Source organism: Siphateles boraxobius, unplaced genomic scaffold (genome assembly GCF_051911475.1).
Source record: "Siphateles boraxobius isolate OS27281-9 unplaced genomic scaffold, OSU_SipBor_1 5, whole genome shotgun sequence".
In the NCBI taxonomy this organism is placed as follows: Eukaryota; Metazoa; Chordata; class Actinopteri; order Cypriniformes; family Leuciscidae; genus Siphateles; species Siphateles boraxobius.
This window is the reverse complement of record NW_027509141.1, coordinates 25285585-25309425: the sequence shown is the minus strand read 5'-3', so window position 1 is coordinate 25309425 and position 23841 is coordinate 25285585. Positions and strand designations below refer to the sequence as shown.

The window sequence follows — 23841 nt, the reverse complement described above, 5'->3', positions numbered from 1 at the left end:
CTTGCTTTACTTTTTCAATGGAAAAGTAATGAAATTACAGTAATGAAATTACAGTAATTAATTACTTAATAATGCATTACATCCCAACACTGCAAACACTTCAATGTGAGTCACTTATATCAGTGTGGTTGTACACATATTGAGATGTTCGACTTAACTATTTTTAGGCAAAAAACTATTGATCTGGGCTGACTATACACAAGGAGATGGAGGAACATCGTTAGCTTGGGGGATGATGGGATACCATAAAGATGCAGAAAACTGCCCAAAAGTCATTCGCTGCTCAGCATGAGCAATCTACTCTCTGAGATTGAGATATATTTCGCTGAGAATGAACAAAGGATGCAAAGGATCCTCAGCACTTTTCAATTTAAAAATAATGACCTCGCTTATGGGATGGTATATGAAGAAATATTAATACACTAGGGGACTGTAGGACAGCATGCACCGAGTGATCAGTGCCAATAACATGCTCATCCTGAGCTTCATTGCTGCAAAATAAGTTGTGCTCTGAATACCGATTACCCCGCTCTGCCACATAAACACACACACTCACGGCTGATCCTGTTTGTCTGAATGGATTTTGAGTATGCAGGGCCTAAACTATCAAATTGCTTGACAGATGATGTACAGGTAATCTGTCTGAATTATTTCACGTCAGTTTGGTTTTCAATGCCTTTCAATGCATTCTGACCTTTCCACGAGTGAGCCATTACTCCCTAAATGGTAAATAGTTTTAATTGAAAGGTCAGTTTAATATAATGATGCTAAAGTAAAAAGTAGAGCTGACAAGCGCAACAAATATTTGGACAATTCTTTACTATTTCACATTAAAGTGTTAATCATGTTACGGTACGATATGAAAGGGATAGAATGTGGTGGGTAATTAATAATAATAATAATGTAATTTAAATTATAAATTTTATGATATTCAGAATTAGTAATAGTAATTGTAAGGGTTATGTTTGCTTTCATTGTTTTTTAGTTCGGTTTTCCCTGTTCTTGCTTTGCCTGTGTTCTCATTCATTGTTAGTTGCCTTGGTTTCTAATTGAGTTACACACTTGTTTCCTTTTAGTTCATTAATATATATATTGCCCTGATATTTATTATTTTTGGATTATAAATAGTAATGATAATTAGTAATAATGTAATAATAACAAAAAGAACAACTATAACAAAAACTATTTTTATTTATATCCCAATATATTATTATTGTAAGTGGTAGTAGTACTAGTATCTATTTCCCCTTCAAACAGCATTACAATGTAGTTTGGTTAAACCTGTCGCCGTCTTTTTAAGGTTTGAGTATTTTGTATAGGAAGCCTTAGGCAGCACAAAAGCATGAATGAAAGCATAGAAAAAAAAACTTTAGAGGGCTGTTGACCGTGATTTCTTCCACTTTCGCAAGTGTGTTTGCGGCTTATTGTCATTGTAAGGTGGGATTTGAGCCACAGCATGTCATCAGCCCCATACATTAAGAACATTTGTGTGCCAGCAGCAAGCATGGGCGGTATCACTCACAGAGCTCAGCTGTCCCGTAAAGGCCTCAATGTACTGCTTCAGCTTTTCCGTTGCAGCCAGACACTCCTGAAAGAAACTGACAGGAGAGAAAGCAATTTTAATCACAGATCCCGTAACAAAACAGCGTCAATTGTCAAGGCTGCATCTCTCTTCCCCTCTCGTTTTTCTTTCAATTCTTTCTCATCCTCTCAAATTCCAGTCACACTTAAAACAGCGTGACAGACTCGAGCGTGGAGGGATGTGACTATAAAGCATGCATTGAACACTGATGGTGTTGGTGCCAAGCAGGCACAGGTGCACTGCCTGGCCCAGAGATTTTCTCCTAACACGGATGACTTTGTTCATTTTGCCATGTCTGGTTCCTTTCATTGGACGACTCTGTTGTGGGGGACTGAGTGTATTGCTTTACAAGGACTTTTCATCTGAAGGATTGTTATATATCTATACAAATGCATAATAAACTTCCAAAACCTTTTAAAAAATCGTTAAAAAATTTAAAGATTCGTATTAAAAAAAATCGCAGTTTTATCACAGACTTACTTGCACTGAGAGTGGTAGTGTTTGATGAGGTTCTGTAGCAGGTCTACTCCTTTCTTGGTCTTAATTTCATTTACTTTGATGAGATACTGTTAAAAAGGAAAACAGATGAGAATAGAAAAAAGAAAACAGTTATTTTCGATAGTAATAATATTTCACAATGGTACTATTTTACTTTTTTTTTTTTTTTAGCAAATAAATGCAGCCTTGGTGAGAATTAGAGACGTTTTTCATAACCATTCAAAACAATTATAATAGGGGACACTTTATAATATCACACTTAATTATTTTTTCCACACAGTATAACTGGGATCATCATATTCGGCCATGCTGGGCATCAAAAAGTTTGAAAACCCCTGGTTTAAAGTAATAGTAACCTAGGAAATGTTTTTGCAATTCAAATTTACCGACAATTACACGGATGAGCTGATCTCAGCATTTAATCTAACAACATCTGTCATGTTCCTCTATAGCAGCTTACACAAACATGAGCGGATCTTACTTCACACATCTGTAGCTGGAACATCCTGCGCTCTTTCTCCATCTCTTCTGCAATCTCTCCTCCGCTCACCTCTGTGCGCACCATACCGTACTGCTTCGCCAGTTCCCTCTTCTCTTTCTCGATCTTAGTGCTGAAGGGGACAGAAAGCATATGACGGCGTGGTCATGACTTTTGTATTGTGTAGTACTACATAACAGAAAACTGATGGTATCTGATTTGAGTAGGGTGACCAGAAGAGATTGGCTGAAATTCGGGACCGGGGTGGGGGGTGGTAGGCCTACTGTGATATTAGACTACATAGCCTATAATAAAAGATAATGAAACATATTTTTATTTAAAGATCAAAAGTCTGTCATTTCTTCATAGTCTTTAGTCTGCCACAAAACAGCGGTGTGTTGGGGTTCCGGTCCACCAGCCATGTCAACGAAATGAATTAATGAAAATTAGCTTATCAATGCATATATAAATTCGTACGTACGGTATCTTTGTAGAATTTCAAAAAGAAACAAAAAAGATGCTGCAGCCAAAGAGCAGCCGGCGGGGGTTGGCTGCAGGACGACTCAACCTCCACGGACAGTTTTTAATATTTTATCAGACAATAACTACTCAAGATTTTGCTTTAGTACAATTTTCGGGACAAGTAGGGCCGGATTCGGGACAACAGCTTAGATTTCGGGACTGTCTCGAATTTTTTCTGGTTCTGGTCACCCTAGATTTGAGGTTACAGTAAATAAGAAACACAATACAAGAGTATTGTAAGAGAAGTGAAGCGAGACACTTACGAGAATTACAATTAAATGAAGAACAGAGATTAGAAGGAGCAAAATAATGATACAGGAAGTGCTGAAAGGATCTCTGGTAACAATTAAGGATCAGAAAGTTAGATTAGAAGGTCATGGGTTTTCGATATTGCTATGTTAAACCAATAACTTACAGTTTTTAACTTAAAAGTATTTTATTTTTTACAACTAATTGTGATTAATCTCTTTTTTATACATTTGTGTAGATAACACACATATGAGAATGTAGTTTCCTCCCACAGTTTTACAAAAAAAAAGAATGAATTTTATAGTATTAATGTTATTGCTACATGATATCCATTATGAAAGTGACTGATCTCGCAGTGAATATGTAACACGCGAGGCACAGAAAATGTATCCTACACAGTTTCTAAAATTGGTTGTTGTTTGAAACACACACACACACATACACATACAGAGAGAGAGAGAGAGAGAGAGAGAGAGAGAGAGAGAGAGAGAGAGAGAGAGAGAGAGAGAGAGAGAGAGAGAGAGAGAGAGAGAGAGAGAGAGACTGTCGTGACAGAAACCAGAGATAAAATGTTTTCTTTTTGTGAGTGTCATAAAAACACAGGCACAAATGGCTGGAATTAGCCTAACTTTAAAACAGTGTTGTAAAAAGCACTCACAATTTATTTTCATAATCTCTCCATGCTTTGTCAAAGGGCTTTTTCAGGTCCTGACAAGATGAAAACAAGGAGTTAGAACAGAGTCAGACTTACATCATCTACAGTAAAAGACAAAAATCGAGACAGAATTAAGAGGAGTCATCATCTGTCTTATTACCATCTGCTCACATTAAACACTGTGTTTATGGTAATGATCTATGTAATGGATTTCTGCTTGTGGAGGCAGAGAACACTTCTTGTTGTCTGGGATATAATATCCAGTGCATCTCATTTGCATCATATATACTGGAACACTAACAGAGCAACATAGGTAAGTTACATGGAACCATATTTTTTGGAATTGGTACAATTGTCATTTCCTCTTTTTTGGGTACCATTGTATAACAATATGGTAATCATTCACTATAATGAATATATAATATTCAAATATGCTCAACTTATAAAATTTGTAAAAGCCATTTACCAAATTGTATTTTTTTTTAAAGTTTAAATTTTTTTAAGTTTATACTTAACTTACTTTAATTAAATATTTCACATTTATTCTGAATTTATAGCATGTACAATATTTTATTTATTTTACATTTAATAACATTTTTATAATTCTTATTGTTTTGTTTTTTTAACCTTTTTGCATTGCAAATTATATTATAATTAAGCTTAACTATTTGAATACTTGCCTATAAAGGAAGTTAAAATACTAAAATCACAATCACAATCTATAGATTTACAAAGCAATCACAAGACAGTAATGTATTGTATTGAAGAGTTCAACTTACACCTTTGACCTCTTTCAGATCCCCTTTTACCAGCGAGTCCAGGAAGAAGTTAATGTTGTGCAACATGCTCTTCAACTGATAAAACGGAAATGTTAAAACAGAAATTGTGAGCTGGCAAAACCCATTTATTGCCAGTTTATGTCAGCGTATTCTTGCTTACTTCCAAACAAGCACATTAAACATGTTTTATTAAAATCAGTTTAATAGGAACAACGTCTGGAAAGGATAAGGAACTGTGGACAGGGAGGTGAGAAAACCTTTGGAGGGAAGCTAAGCTGTTTGCAGATAAGGCCTATCTTGTAAGACCAAACTGTGACTAATATTAAAAATACTCTTTGGGATTATGCAGAAGCCTGACAGAAAACCTTCCCTGAAGCTCCATGTGTCTCACCAAGTTCTTCATTGGCATCAGCAGTTCTTTGGAGAATTCTGCAAACTTATTAAAGGCAGAGGCCACTTCCTGTTCTCCATTGTTGCGGAAATTCACAGCCAACTTCTCCATGGAATTGATGTATGACTCCAAATGTGATATGTGGTCTGGAAAAAGAAAAGCACAAACCAGGAAAATATAACCAAGAAAACTGGTAAAATTTGACTAAAAGCATATGACACACACACACACAAAAAAACAAAAAACAGATAGAGGTGTTGATGGGTTTGGGTCTCATAGGGGCATTTGCCTTCCACTTCATTCATATTCATACGTAGGAGGAAATGCTTTGCATGCCCTGTCGGTCTCTCTAATGAACTATCAAAGAAACAAAAATGAATGCATGCTGCTTACAGTCTGATGTGCATGAAATAAAAACAAATATGGCATAGTGAATACTTGCATTTGAGACAAAACAATGCAAGCACCTAACCAAATCACCTGACTAAACTAGAAATGATACCCTTTCAGGTACTTTCTCACACATTTAAACACAAATAAACCCAACAGATTCAACATTATTTTATGTTACCTTGACCAGAAAAATTCTTTGCTTTGGCTGCTTTCTTCATTTTCTGCAAGATTGTGCGGTCAGAGTCCAAGGCCTTTTGAAAGAAAAAAGAATGGTCACATAAACACTGAGTTAGGAATTCCCATTTCGCAGATCTTAGTTGTTTTTTTAAACTGGATTAGTGAATAAGTGTAGATTGCCAGAACAGGAATAAATTACATTTTAAAATATATATCAAAAAAGTTAGGTATCAAAATAAATATCTTTTATAATATTACTAGTTTTACTGCATTTTTGATCAAACAAATGAAGCCTTGGTGAGCATAAGAGATTTCTTTCAAAAACATTAAAATATCTTACAGACCCCAAACTTTTGACTGGTATTGTATCTTAAATGCACTGCAAGTCAGTTTGGATAAAAGCATCTGGCAAATGCATAAATGTAAATGTATTGTAATTCCGGAGCATATATTCATATAACATCACTTCAGTTTGTTTAAAATATTGTTGAAATTCACAAACACAAAGAAGGGCACATAAAGGCACACACATATTGTTTTGCACAAACACAACTTGAAATGGCTCCTTACAGAAACACATTTCCTGTTTCAAAAACAGCAATTACATGCAATCATGAAATGATTATGAAATCATGAAAGGCTAAGAGAGAGTTTGCCCTCTGAAACTGGACAGCTGAAATTACACCTGCTACACCATGCTATTTTCTATACTAAAATCTAATCTACTAAATTAAGCAACAATCTGGTACTATAAGGCAGCAAATGGAGCATGAAGTCTGATTGTTGTGTCACTAAATAAGCAAGAGTAAACATGAAAAAAATTAATGAACAGCTCCATAGTCGTTTGCCATCTGAGAGCATGATACATTGCTGTGTGTGGTTCAAAATAGTGTGACTGTTGTGTGCTGGGGTGAAATGGTCAACAACTTGGCACATTTTAAAATGTATTTTTACTTACCACAACTGTGTATGGCTCATGATAAGAAAACATGTGATTCATTATGGGGCCTTATAAACAAGATTCCTGATTTCATTCCATATAGTATTGAAATATGCCTGCAGTCTTACAGTCTATGAAAGTCTAGTTTCTAAACAGATTTAATGGGAAACAGTATATCCTGTCCCAATTATCCCTCCCTTCACTCAGGATAAACAGTTAGTTCCTCAGGGTGTATGAAGCCCTGAAGAGGGTTGTAACACTTCCCTAGCTCATATCCCATCAGCTCGTTTAGCACCGTCCTGAACAGCTTCCATCTTTTTAACCACAGGTGATTTAGCATAATTACATTTTAACAAAGAGAGAGTCTCCATAGTCTTATTGAATAAAAAAAGGTTTGGGTTTAAGACTTGAGGGAGTCCCCAAAGAGCTCTCGACAAAGCAGATTCATTTGTTTGCTCTAGTTCAGAAAAAAGAAGAGAGATCAGCTGCCGTGTTCTGTACGTGCCACTAATGATCAAACTGAAAAGTCTATTTTCTACAACAGTAGATATAGAAAGCACTGCAAAATGTGAATCAGCTCAAAACAGTGTTTTTACTAATACAACCACATTGTATGCCCATAATTCAATGCATGGAAGAACTCCATTGCGCATGAACTCCAGCCCTCTAAAGGGTGGAATACACTTCAGGAGGATTTTCCCAGATTTTACAGACTGGATCTGTGCTAGGCCCTCTGCTATTCTCAATATACATGCTGCCACTTGGTAATATTATAAGAAAACATGGAATTAATTTCCACTGTTATGCTGATGACACTCAATTATATATCTCATCACGACCAGATGAAAACACTGACTTATCTAACTTGACAGAGTGTCTAAATGATATAAAATGCTGGATGACGTGTAATTTCCTGCTATTAAATTCAGATAAAACGGAGGTATTACTTATTGGTCCAAAAAACTACCCACAAAATCCCTTACAATAAAACTTTAATTTAGAAGGATGTCCTGTTACTTCATCCACTACAGTAAAAGACCTGGGTGTAATACTAGACCGCAACTTGACTTTCGAAAAATCATATTTCATATGTTACAAGAACAGCCTTTTTCCACCTTAGAAACATTGCTAAGCTACGTAACATGCTATCTGTTTCTGATGCAGAAAAGCTAGTTCATGCATTCATGACCTCGAGACTAGATTACTGTAATGCTTTATTAGCTGGTTGTCCTGCATCCTCAATAAACAAGCTACAGTTCGAGCAAAATGCAGCCGCTAGAGTTCTTACTAGATCAAGAAAATATGATAACACCAATTTTATCATCTCTACACTGGTTACCTATTTAGTTGCGTATCAATTACAAAGTATTCCTACTGACCAATAAAGCCCTAAATGGTTTAGCTCCTGTGTATTTAACAGACCTTCTATCGCCATACAATCCACCGCTCTTTAAGATCACTAAATTCGAGGCTTCTGGTCATTCCTATATCTAAGTCCACTAAAGTAGGGAGGGCGTTCTCGCATTTAGCTCCTAAACTCTGGAATAGCCTTCCTGATATTGTTCGAGACTCAGACTCGCTGTCCCAGTTTAAAACTAGATCAAAGACGCATCTATTTAACCAAGCATTCACTTAATGCTTACCTTTTATACTACTGCTGAATCAGTTCAAATGCATTAACATTATGAACATCAGCTATGCTAATTATTTCCCATCTGCCTTTCTGCTGTTATCTCGGGATGCTAGTCAAGAGGTAAATAGCGTTCGTCAGCTCCAGTTTGTATCCAGCCTCTCACGGAGACTTCAGATGCCCCAACACCTGTGATGAGACGACTCGACGCCTGTGAAGAGACGACTCAACGCCGGCGATATGTTATGCCCTAAATTAATACATGATTAACTGACTGTATTTTTCTATGTACATTTCCGAAATGCACTTTCTGTAAAGCTGCTTTGAGACAATGTGTATTGTGAAAAGCGCTATACAAATAAATTTGAATTGAATTGAATTGAATATACACATCACAGTTGTTGAACTTCTTTTAACTTGAACGAGACGTGACCGCAATGGTCAAATATGTGTAGCACATTTAAAAGTAGCATGCGGAAAAACTAAAATCGTGTTGGATTTTGTGTTGTGTGAACAAATGTTAAGTGCACAAGAGGAATTCCATAACATGATTAAAACTCAGCAACATAACTACCCAGAAAACAGTTTAACTAGATTCTTTGTTCTTTTTAGCCTTGATGAAATCAACTTCCTTCAAAAAAAAAATCCCAGTTTCTATGGAGACTTCTTCCTGTTTCAAAGCCAGGGACCTCTGTCTCTAACTCTCGTGTCTTATCTTGCTGTTTTTATTCTCTAAGGAAACAGGCCAGTCAAATGCCAGCATAAAGGATTATATTCCATTAATATTCATTGGTGTCACACATGATAGTGTGAAGAGGAAAATGTAATTCACTGTTATTAGTTCAGAGAGCCCGTAATGAACCCATCATACAGCACAATTGAGAAACATGTTGGGCGTGATGTGAAATCATCTGACTCTGAGCAAGAGTCAACTGTCATACAACCAACACTTAAAAGGATAGCTGATCCCAAAAAGAAAATGCTGCTCACTCTCAAACTTCTATGACCTTTTTTTCTTCTGTGCGACACAAAAGGAGAAATTGATTGTAGAATTTCCACAATAAAGGAGGCCAACATAAATTTAGTTTGTTTCTCACTCAAAATGATGGCTTCAGAAGACTTGTAATATAGTGTAAAAGTTGTACGGACTACTTTTATGAAGCTTTATGTTGTTATTTTGGTCTTTGAAAGGTGCTAGTCAGTCACCATCCACTTCTTTCATTATATTTCCCTTTGTGGTTCACTGATCACAGTCATACAGGTTTGGAATGACGTGAAGGTGAATATATACTGACAAAATATATATATTTTTGGCAAACTATCCCTTTAAATTAAGCAACCAGGAACCGAACACATTCAGATGCAGAACAGCTAGTTTTGCATCAAGGATGTTTGGCTTTCTTATTTTTAGCCCTTCCAGTTAGCTCTGTTGTGTGTAAACTGTGCCAATAACACTTCAACCGTGTGGTATTTTACCTGGAACAGCATTCCATGCTGAAATTCACATTCCCCTGACTAGGCAGAGTGTGAATTCTGTACTCAGCATGACTAATCTCACAGATCTTTTGTTCTATATTGCAGCAATGGTGCCTGGCTTTTTGGATTGGCTTTTGTGTGCATTTAGTGCTTGTGAAATTCCCCACAGCACACATAAAGGATAGAACAAAGTAGGATCAGTGATAAACAGCTATAAAAACTCATGGTAAACAGGGCAAGGTGCCTGGCTTACGAAGGTTGTGAGCAAAAATGTGGTTGTTGTTCAGTTTACATTTAAATTTTTACACAAAAAGAACCACCCACTGATACCATTGTGCTTGGGAGGGAAGCATTGAACTCTTGTACATAGTGTGTTTCCTTAAACTGCAGAAACTCTGTTTAAACTTTGCTGTGAATGTTTTTCACACCAATATGAAGTAATATCCTATAATTGGGATATCCCGATTGGATACTATAATATTATAATATGGATGGATAAATATAAAATGTATGGTTCACACAAACATGTGAAAAAATGCTTAAAAATCTTAATATAGGATAATATATAATATTATACTTTTATGGAATATGCCATATAATATAATACAGCATATAACATTTAGAATTTCATATTAGTGAAAATGAAAAATATTCATATTTTTTTTAAATTACTTTTATTTACTGAAATATAATATAGAAAATACAATTTAGAATTAAATTATTTGTTGATTCTGCTCTGGTTTTCACCCAAATATGAAATAATATCTCAATAGTGGATAATACTGTATCTGTTATTATAATATAATATGTCATATAACATTTTTAATTATAGGGATAGTTCAAAAAAATATCTATTATACAAATTGCCAGTCAACAACAGTGCTGCTTCTCATATTCCTTTTAAGTTAATTTTCCCAAGCTTGTTTATATTCCCAGTCTATATTTACTGAAATAATTCAAGAACTCAAATGTTCACTTAAGTCCAATTTAAAGAACTTAAAATGTTAATCATTCACAACAGAACAGACACAATGCTTCTTGTACTGACACATAAAAGCTCCATGCGTCATGTCACGAATCCACCATAAGACATGTAGTAATAATGTTTTGAGGTCTTTGGCATTTTATAATTGAGGAGCACGACCAGATGTTTATCTCCCTCTTTTGTGCTTAATGAAGCACAGCCCAAACGGAAACACACAGTTCACTTTCTTCACCACTGGTGGACCTTAACCAAGATGGCCAGAAGTGAAACTAAATCAATACCACAATAATACCACGTAACCATTAGAGTTCACTTCCTCTCAGTCATTAAATGTCAATTATGATTAAGATAAGGTAAAAAGTAACTAGAAACTACCTGGTCATTTTTCCACTGGCATCTGGGGTAGCCCATTAGTTTATACAAAACAAAATGTAGTCCAGATCTACTATGACTTATTTAGACCTGTTTGTCTACTTTTAAAGTGGTGAAGCAAGCTATTTATATTATGCCCACAGTGCTCTAAAGACTAAAGTGAGTTGTTTGAGGTAAACACACACACACACACGCTCAGAAATATCATCAAACCCATTCAGATGAAGCTCAGCAACATGACGAATCCAGAGCAGGTTTATCGTGAAGTCAGCAGATGTTGTATGATATAAAATAACATGCTGATACCACTTCCTTTGCAAGTGCATAGTGTTGCCATGGGGCTTTATGACATTCTGAAATAAACCTATTAATGGATGTTCAAAACCTATAAGACTCTTCTAAGAAACTCATAACAAGATATTTTGAGAAGTCTTGGTTACCATTGACTTCCACTGTATGAAACAAAAGCCCACTGAGACACTTCTCACAATAATAACCATTTGGGTGAGTAAATGATGACTGTTCATTTTTGGATGAAATGCCCCTTTAAGTCCAAAAGAAAATTGGATCAATGTTTGTGAAATTCCAAGGTAAGTGCTTCAAATTGACTTTCATAGCACTAAGGGCTGCAGTAATTCACAATAGTGCATTTAACTGGGTCCCTGGGGAAACAATGCCACAGGTTAATTACTTTTACCTATTGAATTAATTTCATTTTATTTTAAAGGTGCTCTCGGTAGAATTATTTTTCTAAAAGATTAATATAATTAATTTCAATTCATTTAAAATATTCTATTAATTTCTTTAGGCCTATGTGTAAAATGTTTTAATGAGGAAAACATGAATGAGTGTACCTTTGTTCATTCTTAACAAATATTTCAGGAATGAGGATAATAGTTATATCAGGTGTCTCCACTCTGAATGAATGGGTAAACCTGCTTTACTTTATACAGAAAAAACAAGGCATGACACAACAGCCTCGGCTGCTCCTGTTGGTGTGGCAGATTATCCAAGCACTCCAATTATCTTTGTTTAGTCCTCTCCGGTGCATGTGCTAATCCCAAATCGCCTACCAAATTTTAATTAACTTTCAGCAACATACAATGGGAAAACAGGAGCAACATGTTGTGTTGAAGAGAGATAGCTGAGGTGTGTATTAGATCATCATCAGAAATGTCAAGGGAAATCTCTCCAGTTCCTGCTTTGTCATCACTGTAAGTCACATGACCCAAACACAGACTCTATTATAGCATGGGATTCCTATTATCTCTCTTGAGGTCAGTGCAGATTAAAGCAAAGCATCTGTGTTGTCTAATATCAGGTTGGTGATTAATCAAACTTCTCACGAGTATATAAATGAACTGCACAGGTCTGACTAATACTGTACCGAGAGATTATCAATAGGGTTGAAAACATTCGCTATTTAAAGGGATATTTAACCCATAAAATGTAAATGTCCAAATATTTTCTTGTCCATACAATTAATGTCAAAGGGGTCCAATTTTATTTTGAGCTCCATTGACTTATAATATGGAGAAAATCATTCTTCAATACATCTTCTTTTGTGTTCCACCGAAGAAATAGTCAGAGAAGTTTGGAACAACCTAAGGGTAAGTGATTTTTCATTTTTGGTTTAATTTTCCCTTTAAGTCATATATTTCATAGATTTTCCCTCCTGTGCTTCTAATAAGTTGATTTGAAGGGCTTGTCCAAGCAGCAGGATTTGCTTCAGTGCCTGTAAATCTGCACTAAGGCAGATAAAACTGAGAAGTGCTGGTCTGAGACGAGTCTTGAGGTTTCTGATATGAAGGCTGAGGGTTTTGGATAGTGGAGGCTGACTCTAGACAAGTTCAGAAGAAAGCTCACCACTCTGTCTCTATTATAACCCCTTTGTCCTGAACCCCCCTAAGGCTGTACGTGTGTGCAAAGCTCACTATATAAGGTTTCTATCCTGTCACAATCAAGCATGTAATGTGATGCACTGTTCAATTTGTATGCCTGTGCATTACACAGACCAGGTCATCACCATGGTTACTTCACATTCCACTATGTCACTCTTATTAAAGCAGTCATCATTCAATTGTTACCATCCTGACCCCACTGTATATATACAAGATCCTGGATCAACATCCTTTGTTGGTCCTCCTGGAGCAACATCTCTGTCAAACAATCCTCCTACCCCAACCCAAAAATCAGAAGGCAATGATTGGTAGAGCGTTGTTTCAACAACAACAACAATGGATGCGTATCCAGAAACATGACGGTCATATTCATGCTGGTTCCTTCGCTCCAGAAGATTCATGAATCCTAAGCCGGCTTTTGTTTATGCAGCTCAATAAACAGTGGATGAAAGGCACGTGCTCGTGATAATACAGCAGAAGCTCGTATTGACGCACGAGCAGGGATATGAGATAAGAAGCGCGAGATAGCGGCAAAATACAAATTAAAGAGTAAAATATATTATTACAAAAAAGGAAAGATTGCTAAACTTCGATGCCATTTAATTTACAATAACGAAGAGGAAATGTGGATGTTAACGCGTAATGAAATGTGAGATCCTTCCTCTTTCAGTTGGACGATATGATACAGAAAACACAGAAAAAGCAGCGTACATAATATTAAATCATTTTAACAAATTTAAAAGCAACCTGATTAGATGACTACAATCATTTTCTACGCTTTAACTTACTATTTAGCTTGAAATCACATGGTTTGGGGTTTTGGAAATAGGCTACGCTCAGCCCAATCGATTCAACAAGACAAAGAGCATCAGTATCTGCTGTAGTAATGTGAAGCAGTGTTCGTAGGGGGAAAATATGAAAGACAACACGTTCATTGGCTTAAGCCTTTCTGCAATGCAAAACGGCATTGTAAAACAGGACAAAGAGCATATATTGCCTTCATTAAAAATAAAACACATTGAGACCTGCTCCTGATATTGGACAGTAAGTTAGACAACAAAACACATTCATTTCATTCATCATGCTGTTTGTTGTACAACTGTTAAAGACCAAATAAGAAGCTATTACAAAATACGGCAGCACACAAAGGCACAATCTCATACCTCTTCGATAAGGTTGGCGGAATTTCGGCAACTTGTCATTTTGGTGTAGAAGGAAGAGGTGGTGGGAGAGCTGTAGTCCTCCAAAGTCTCCACGATAAACTCATCCACTGATATGAACTCAGGCATTTTGGAGGAAAAATAGGAAAATGCAAATTCTAAAATAAATTTTCACAGTAAGCCCATTAAAAAGGATGATATTGTTGGTGAGGAAGTAGCTAGAAAAATGTCAAGCTGTTTGAAAAGTTCGCACAGCGTTGAAGTAAAGTGCAGCAGTGTAATGTTTGGCTATATCGGCGAACGCGCATAGGAAACAGGAGGGTTTAGTGTCAGTCTAGCGTTGACTGTTCGATAGTACGCATGCGCAGTTGGCCGACGGACCCCACAAAGCACATCAGGCTGGGATGGTTAATAATGGTGAAACTATTATAAGCATCTACTTTGGTCAATATGTTAGAAGGTCATAGATAAAAACAATTGAACTGTAATAAAAAAAATAAAAAATAAACCTGTTACACATTCTTGAAAGCTATTCGCATTTATGAATGACCTTTCCACCAGATATTTTATCTAACATATTTATTTTTTACTTTTTAATTTAATCTTATCTAGTCCCTTAGTTTTATTGCTATGCAATAGCTGTTTATTAATTAATTTATTTAATGAATGAATACATTAATCAACAATTTATAATAAAATAGAACATGTAGGATTATTTTATTGTGCAGGAAATAATTGTGTAGAAATCCAGTTTTCTAAATGTTATGATTCACCCAAGCAGATAAAAAATAAATAAACGCGCTTTATCAGAAACAAATGACTTCAACTAGCAAACAGTGGTGGTGATTTTAATTCATCCGAGTGAATCGAATCTTTCAAATCTGTTCATCCACTGATTCGTTTGGTGAGTCTTTCAGCAGGTTACAGTACGTTTAGCCAGTTGGTGTCTTTTTGTGTATTGAGTGAATCACTGAATCTTTTAACTGACTCATTGCGAACTTTTGAGTTGAAAAGTCCTCTAATCGCCTGAGACACTCAGAAAGCATTTTCCCAAAAAACGACAAAGTAAACTGTAAAAAATTATATTATGAAAAAGTTATGACAACATATATGTGGCAAGCAGGACGAGGCAGAGGGGACACATAATACGCATGTGCATGACGTCATTGTTTTCAGAGATTCGCGTTTTTGTTGTTTACACGACCATTTTCACTTGTACTTTGAAACCCGTTTTCAAAGGTTTGCGTTTTCAGGCACCCAAAACGCTGTCCTCGTGTAAATGAACGGCCAAAACATGCAAAAAGTTTTACTTTTTAGTTGAAAGCGGTGTCGTGTAAACAGCCCCTAAGTTCCTCCCTGTGCACCCTCAGTTGTCGGTTGATGTTTGTAGTTGTAGTGTGTTTACGTTTGTTTCACGCAGTTTAATGTAATGTTTTTAAATGTAATTTAAGTAGAAATGATTTAAACATCCAAGCTGATTTTACTTAAAAATACAAGGCAGCAACTTTTTTTTACAGTGCTAAATTCTTTGTTCTCGACTTGCATGCCAGGCTGACATTCAGTTCAGTGGTCAGCAAATCCTCCTCCATAAAAAATGTTGATTCATTTAGTTCAAAAGATGAGGACCCGGTTCAACACTTTGGAGCTTGTGTCGTTCAGATTCAAAACAGCATTGACTCATTTGGTGAAGGGCGTAGCATATTCATGCAGTAGATCCCAGCCTCCCACCAATAAAATTCAATCAATAGAGATCGAAAACTGCATGGAATAGAAACGTGAATGATTCATTCAGTTAATTAAAAATTCAAACACTGATTCAATTACGAACTAAACACCAATATCTAAGACAGAACATCCAAAAACTTGTCCAAGGGGACTATAGCAACACACTAACTGCCTTTTGGTCTGAGCAGCATAACATAGCACATTATTAATAAAGCCTGGAAGTCACCTATCCCAGCTGTCATCTCTGATTAGAGTTTCACTCAGTCAGCCGCAGGCTCCTTCTACCCAAGACAGCCTAAATGGCCCTGCAGAGAGCCACGTGACCCCTGCTGCACCTTCCCAGACTGTTCATTCACAACATAACTGCTACCTTACATTGTGATGACTGGATGCCTATAGCCCATGCACTGTAAAAAAATATCTAGTTTAAGATGACTGCAATAAAAACATTAAAATGTCAAATATTGTCAAAAACAATTGGCAAAAGACCCCATAATTCTTGTGATCAGGCTGGCTGGTGAGAATAAAGAGGTGGCAATAAATACAATAAAAAAAACTGAATATCTCAAAAGATATGATGATAACAGACAGATTAATTACATATTTGCATAAATTCATTCATTCCTAAAAATTGCTGTTGGAAGCTGATAGAATGAAAGTGACAGTCCAAGATGAACATAATATAGATCTCCTTATAAAAAATCCTGCAGCACATCATGGTAATGATATCAGATAGTACCATATTCAGATGATTACCATAGTCATGTCCCATGGTATTCACATGGCACTCCAAGGTATATTAAAGAATACTTTAAAATCAGCATGAAATAAGGTTATAGTCTTTTCTTCCCTATTGTGAAGTATATTAGAGTGAAAAGTCTTCTTGAACAAGAAAAAATGTAGGGTGGAACTTAATTTTGTCCATCTGGAATTTATTGTATTATTGTGGTCTGTTATTGCTATGATCTCATGTGAGTGATAAGTTGTCGCGCCCTCGCACCTGTAAAAAACATGTCATCAGAGAAGAGAAGAGCTATCGCTGTAAGATGGAGGGGAAGCTATTCAGATTAAACATTAAGAGTAGAGATGCACCGATGAATAATAAATGTAAATGTAAATACATGTCAGAAAAATACATTTGAACCTTGGCTGTATACCAACACTCCCTACAAGTTTGCAGAAGAGCAGAGCGTAGATGGCAAAAGGATAAGCTACAGGTGTCCTATGAGATATTATGGGAGTCTTTAATATCATACCAAAAACCTGTTAAAACAGCTAAGTCTCATTATTTTTCTGAGATAATAACTAAAAACTCAAACAAATCCTAGGATCTTGTTTAATATTTTAAACTCTGTTTTTAACCCTGTAGGTAATAGTTATCTTACTGAATCTGCTTCTACGTCTGAACATTTTCTGAGATTTATTGTGGAGAAAATAGTAACAATTAGACAGTCCATATTACCTTTGACTAATGACCCTGCAGACATTCCATGGCCATCAGGTTTTTAAACTCTTTTGAGCCAATTACCATATCCTGTTTAACAGATATAGTTTCTAAGTTGAAGCTGTCTCGTCTCTTGACATTGTTCCTACTTGTTTTTTTAAACAAATGTCTTCTCTCAGGTTTTGGTCCAGCTCTCTGGAAACATGCCATGGTGAAACCAATATTGAAAAGGCCAAATATGGACACTACTGATTTATCAAATTTTAGACCCATTTCAAATTTATCTTTTATATCTAAGATCCTTGAGAAAACTGTGCTACTGCAGTAACAGTGTTTCCTTGATGCAAATAGTATCCTTAAAAAAATCCAGTCTGGTTTTAGGATTAACCACAGTACTGAATCTGCTTTATTAAGAGTTTTGAATGATATTTTGTTATCTCTCGATTCCAGGGACTCTATCATTTTAATGATTTTAGATCTGAGCGCAGCGTTTGACACTGTTGACCATAGAATTCTATTGTCACGCCTTGAAAAGTTTGTGGGCATCCGAGGCAGTGCTCTTAGCTGGTTTAAATCTTATCTTACAAACAGAACCTTTTCAGTTGACATTGGAGGCTCAGTTTCATCTGTAGCTCCTCTTACCTGTGGCGTTAAGGCTCTATTTTGGCCCCTACTCTGTTTTCGCTATACATGTTAGGATAAATCTTTAGGAGGCAACGAGTAATATGTTCATGTTTGCGAACCCCAGTTAGGAATCTGGCTGCAGCGTTTTGAACCATTTGAAGCCTTGTAATGGAAAATTGGGATATTCCTGCATATAAAGAATTACAGTAATCCAGGCGGGATAGAACAAAAGCATGTGTGACTCTTTCAAGCTCTTTCGGTGATATGAAAGACTTAACTCTAGATAAAAGCTTCAGGTGAAAAAAGTTAATTTAACTACAGTGTTTACTGTATGTGTTTATTCAGTTTAAGGGAGGAATCCAAAGTAACTCCCAGACTTTTAACTGTGGGTTTGATGTAGGAGTACAGGTTTGGAATATTAAAAGTGTTTTTTCCATTTCCTACAGAGGGCCCGAACACAATAGCCTCAGTTTTGCTCGCATTTAAATGTAAAAAATTTGAGGATATCCAGGATTTTATGTCGTTTAACACATAGGGTTTCTATGCCTTTTGTGTCTGTGCGCTTGAAAGACAGATAGATATGTGTATCGTCTGCATACAAGTGAAAAGACACTCCTATTTTAATGTCTCTTAACTCGTTGACGGTGCGTCATAGAGTTGATTTTAAAATATTGTTGTTTGTTTTCAAATCCTTAAATGGTCTTGAACCCTCCTACCTATCTGAACTTTGAACTTTGAATGTGCCTGGTAGGTGTCTACGGTCCACAAGCAGTTATAATCTGTCCCAGCCCCATTCACGATTTAAGTCGAGAGGGGATCGAGATTTCGCAGTTTTCGGTCCTAGGCTATGGAATAGCCTCCCCTTATCCTTGAGATCCCTGTCCTCTTTACATGAGTTTAAATTTAAGCTAAAGTTTTATCTTTTTATCTTTTTAACTAAATCTCAAGTATGGTTTTATTACATTATATGTCAATGGTTTATTTTGCTCCTACTTTCATTTTTTTTCCTGAACTTTTAACTTGTAAAGCACAGTGGTCAACTTCAGTTGTGTATATTTGTGCTACATAAATAAATTGAAATGAAAATAAAACGAAAATAATCAAAAATATTTTACTTTTTTTTTACAGTGTATTAAGTGTAATTATAAGTTTGTTACATTGTAATTATACCTTTATTACAGTGTAATTATACCATTATTACAGTAATTATACATTAATTACAGTGTAATTATACCATTATTACAGTAATTATACATTTATTATAGTGTAATTATACATAATATATATTTATTAGTTACAGTGTATTTATACATTTATTACAGTAATTATACATTATTAGTGTAATTATACATTTATTACAGTGTAATTATACCATTATTACAATACTTATACATTTATTACAGTGTAATTATACATTTATTACAGTATAATTATACTTTTATTACAGTGTAATTGTAAAATTAAAAATAATTGATGTCAGCAAAGAAAAGTTAAGTTAAGTTGATGTGCATTTCTCTCTAGTCTGTCTGTTTGTCTGTCTGTCTAACCCAGCTGGGCAGTGCATCTTTTGGTCTTTCTGTGTCTTGCTTGCTAATGCCGGCCACTTCCAGGGCTGTGTTCTGTGACTTTGTGCCTGACAAAAAAAAAGTTGAAGATATGAGTGAAAAGAGTGAAATACAACTACTGACTACATTTAATAAATGACAAAGGGCAACAGTGTTTGTTTAAAACTGCAGCTCGGAAAAGATAACTGCGTCACGAGTTAGTGTGATCATATGCGCGTGCATGAAATAAAACGTGCACTTTCCAGCAAAATATTTGTGGGTACCAGTACAATATGGGAGTGATGGCACTCCTCCTTATAGGTGCACATACTTTAAAACAAGACAAGGATTATCTAGTCTCCAAGTCAGTTTAGTTACAACTCTACAAGATGGAAAGTAATGTGTTGACATTGACTATTGATTTATAGGTTATATTGCATTTAAAATGTTGATTGGCTGGAAATAGGCTACTGGTCAATATGGACTGGTCACATCCATCAGTAAATAATAATAATCAAGTATTGCTTTAATCATTTAAAATACAGTGACATACTATGGCAAGACATTTTAGCTTTTATTCATTCACAGGATGCATTTTTGATATCAATAATTAAATTTGTACTATTCAAAATGTGAACTCTTGATATTAAGAACGTACTTTTTCTAGTAACAATGTCTATTTCTGATATCAGGAATTACATATTAATTAGTTCTAGTGAAGGGAGGGAGGATTGTAGTGGGAGTGCTGGGGAGTCAGGTGTGACTGTGTGGCAAATGGTTTACATGGCTCATGGACATGGCCGGACTTACCATTGGGCTTGACTGGGCTAAAGCCCATGGGCCCCGCCCAGTAGGGGGCCACCTCCGTCACCCGTTTTTATATTGTATTATAATGACTATTTACTATTAGCCTACCACTAAACTTTGACTATAGGCATGTTGCATATGAATTATTCTAGGAACCTTTAAAGCATATTTTATTTTTGTGTAATTTGTGCTACTCCATAATGATGTTTGTAGCGTAAGTAGGGCCCAAACATAAACTCAAGCCCAGGGGCCCCCAGCCCCCTATGCTCTGCCCTGCTAATGGGTCAGGTTGGACGGCCCCTTAACAGAATTTTGCTTAGGGCCCCAGGGAGGTCAGGATCGGCTCTGTGTATAATTACACTAACAAATGTATAGCTGTACTTAAATATTTAATTACTCAATGTAAAATATACCTTTATTATAGTTTAATTATCCATTATTACAGTATAATTAAACATTGTGTAATTATACATTGTGTAATTATACATTGTTAGTGTAATTACACAATTTACAGTGTAATTTTGTTTGTTAATGTGTAAATATACATTTGATATCATGTAATTATACGTTTGTTAAAGTGTAATTATATATTTCTACATTTGATTATACATTTGTTAGTGTAATTACAAAATTTTTTGTAATTTTTGTTACAGTGTTTTAAGTTTAATTATATGTTTGTTAATATAAATATACATTTGTTTAAGTGTAATTATGTTTATTACAATTTTAATTATACATTTTACAGAGTACTTATACTTTTTTTACAGTGTAAATGCGAGGGCAAATTAATTTAATAATAATAATAATAATAATTAGGAGAACGGATAATTTAATTATAATAAATACTGAAATATTCCATGAAATTCAGAAATCAGAAATCAGAAAGAGCTTTATTGCCAAGTGTGCTTGCACACACAAGGAATTTGTTTTGGTGCTGAGGCTTCCAGTGGACATATAGAAATACAACAAGAAACATGAAACATAATACTACAAATTCTAAGAATAAAGAATAAAATATAAATATATGAGAATGAAAGTATCACAGTTGGGTTTAGTCAGAATAGACATTTTCAGATTTACAGATTATGAACATATATTACAGTGTTTTGAATATTATGAATAAATAAATCTACATATAAGTATCACCTGAGTTGTAGGGTATTGCACTAATCAGTGGGAGTATTGCACTTAAAGGCATATGCCTTGGGAGAAGTGTTAACTGTTCAGGAGGGAAATGGCCTGTGGGAAGAAACTGTTCCTGTGCCGAGATGTTCTAGTGGCCAGTGATCTGAGTCGCCGTCTTGACGGTAACAGTTCGAACAGGTGGTGTCCAGGGTGAGTGGAGTCTGTGATGATTTTACCTGCTCTCTTCCTCCCTCTGGAAGAGTACAGGTCCTGGAGATTTGGCAGGGGGGCACCAATAATCCTCTCCGCAGTCCGGACTGTCCGTTGTAGTCTCCTGATGTCTGATTTGGTAGCTGAACCAAACCAGACAGTGATGGAAGTGCATAAGACAGACTCAATGACGGCTGAGTAGAACTGAATCAGCAGCTCCTGTGGCAAGTTGAACTTCCTCAGCGGACGAAGGAAGTACAGTCTCTGCTGGGCTTTTTTTAAAATGGAGTCAATGTGATTGTCCCACTTCAGGTCCTGAGAGATGATAGTGCCCAGGAACCTGAATGACTCCACTGCTTCCACAGTGCTGTTCATGATGGTGAGTGGGGGGAGTGCTGGGCTGTTCCTCCTGAAGTCCACGATCATCTCCACTGTTTTGAGCGTGTTCAGCTCAAGGTTGTTGTAACTGCACCAGACAGCCAGCTGTTCAACCTCCAGTCTGTAAGCAGACTCGTCACTGTTCCGGATGAGACCGATGACAGTGGTGTCGTCGGCAAATTTCAGGAGCTTGACAGAGGGGTCTTTAGAAGTGCAATCATTAGTGTACAGGGAGAAGAGCAGTGGGGAGAGAACGCACCCTTGGGGACCGCCAGTGCTGGTGGTGAGAGTCCTGGATGTGTGTTTCCCCAGTCTCACTCGCTGCTGCCGGTCCGTCAGGAAGCTGGTAATCCACTGACAGATCGAGGATGGTATGGAAAGCTGGGTCAGTTTGGTTGTGAGAAGATCAGGCATGATGGTATTGAAGGCCGAACTGAAGTCCACAAAGAGGATCCTTGCATAAGTCTCAGGTCTGTCGAGATGTTGCAGGATATAATGCAGTCCCATGTTGACTGCATCATCCACAGACCTGTTTGCTCTGTAAGCAAACTGAAAGGGATCCAGCAGGGGTCCAGTGATGTCCTTCAGGTGGGCCAACACCAGTCTTTCAAACGACTTCATGACCACAGACGTGAGAGCGACAGGTGTAGTCATTAAGTCCAGTGATTTTGGGTTTTTTGGGGACAGGAATGATAGTGGAGCGTTTGAAGCAGCAGGGAACTTCACACTGCTCCAATGATCTATTGAAGATCTGTGTGAAGACCGGGGCCAGTTGGTCAGCGCAGGCTTTTAAACAAGCAGATGAGATGCCGTCTGGGCCTGAGGCTTTCCTAGTCTTCTGTTTTTTGAAGACTCTGCTCACGTCCTCCACACAGACCTTAAGCTCAGGTTGGATGGCAGGAGGGGGGAGTAATGGGAGTGCAGGAGGTGATGGTGAATGTGTGAAGTGCAGGTTAGAGCCGGTGTGTGGTGTGAATGAGGGCTTTTCAAACCTGGAGTAAAATGAATTTAAATCGTCAGCCAGGTGTTGATTGTCCAGAGATTGGGGGGATGGTGACTTGTAGTTGGTGATGTTCCTCAGGCCATTCCAGACTGATGATGGGTCGTTGGATGGAAACTGGTTTTTCAGTTTTTCAGAGTAGTTCCTTTTAGAAACTCTGATCTCCTTTGTCAGTCTGTTTCTGGCCTGGTTATAAAAGATTTTATCCCCACTTCTGTAAGCATCCTCTTTGGCATGACGAAGGTGTTTGAGTTTCCCAGTAAACCATGGTTTATCATTAGTAAATGATAAGAATGTCCTGTTAGGAATGCATGTATCCTCACAGAAACTTATATATGATGTTACAGTATCTGTGAGCTCATCCAGATCGTTGGTAGCAGCTTCAAAAACAGTCCAATCAGTGCAATCAAAACATGCCTGTAGAGCCTGCTCTGCTTCATCAGTCCATCTTTTAACAGTCCTTAACACAGGTTTAGCTGATTTCAGTTTCTGCCTGTAGGTCGGAATAAGATGAACCAAACAGTGATCAGAGAGCCCTAAAGCTGCCCGTGAGACGGAGTGATACGCATTCCTTATTGTGGTGTAACAGTGGTCCAGTATATTACTGTCTCTGGTGGGACATGTAACGTGCTGTCTGTATTTTGGTAGTTCACGTGAAAGATTTGCTTTGTTAAAATCCCCAATAATTATTAGAAGAGAGTCCGGGTGCCTTTGTTCCGTTTCAGATATTTCTTCACCCAGCTGTTGTAGCGCCGCGCTCACGCACGCGTCTGGAGGGATGTAAACATTCACGAGA

The 23841-nt window shown here is 36.7% G+C and overlaps 1 protein-coding gene across 4 annotated transcripts in view; it reads right to left on the bottom strand.

Annotated features, from left to right (window-relative positions):
- The window catches only part of unm_sa1614 (un-named sa1614), a 44407-nt gene extending 29855 nt beyond the window's left edge, over positions 1-14552 (bottom strand). For 3 of the 4 annotated variants that reach the window (XM_077203561.1, XM_077203563.1, XM_077203562.1), the window contains exons 1-8: positions 14192-14534; positions 5726-5798; positions 5155-5300; positions 4764-4838; positions 3988-4037; positions 2562-2691; positions 2063-2148; positions 1523-1598 (exon numbers count right to left, since the gene is read on the bottom strand). In XM_077203561.1, coding sequence (XP_077059676.1) covers positions 1523-1598; positions 2063-2148; positions 2562-2691; positions 3988-4037; positions 4764-4838; positions 5155-5300; positions 5726-5798; positions 14192-14317 — 762 coding nt within the window. In that variant the 5' untranslated portion in view covers positions 14318-14534. Of the gene's footprint in view, positions 1-1522; positions 1599-2062; positions 2149-2561; positions 2692-3987; positions 4038-4763; positions 4839-5154; positions 5301-5725; positions 5799-14191 lie in introns of all 4 variants that reach the window. The other variant, XM_077203560.1, reaches the window with a different exon arrangement.
- Between the last annotated feature and the right edge of the window lie 9289 nt (positions 14553-23841).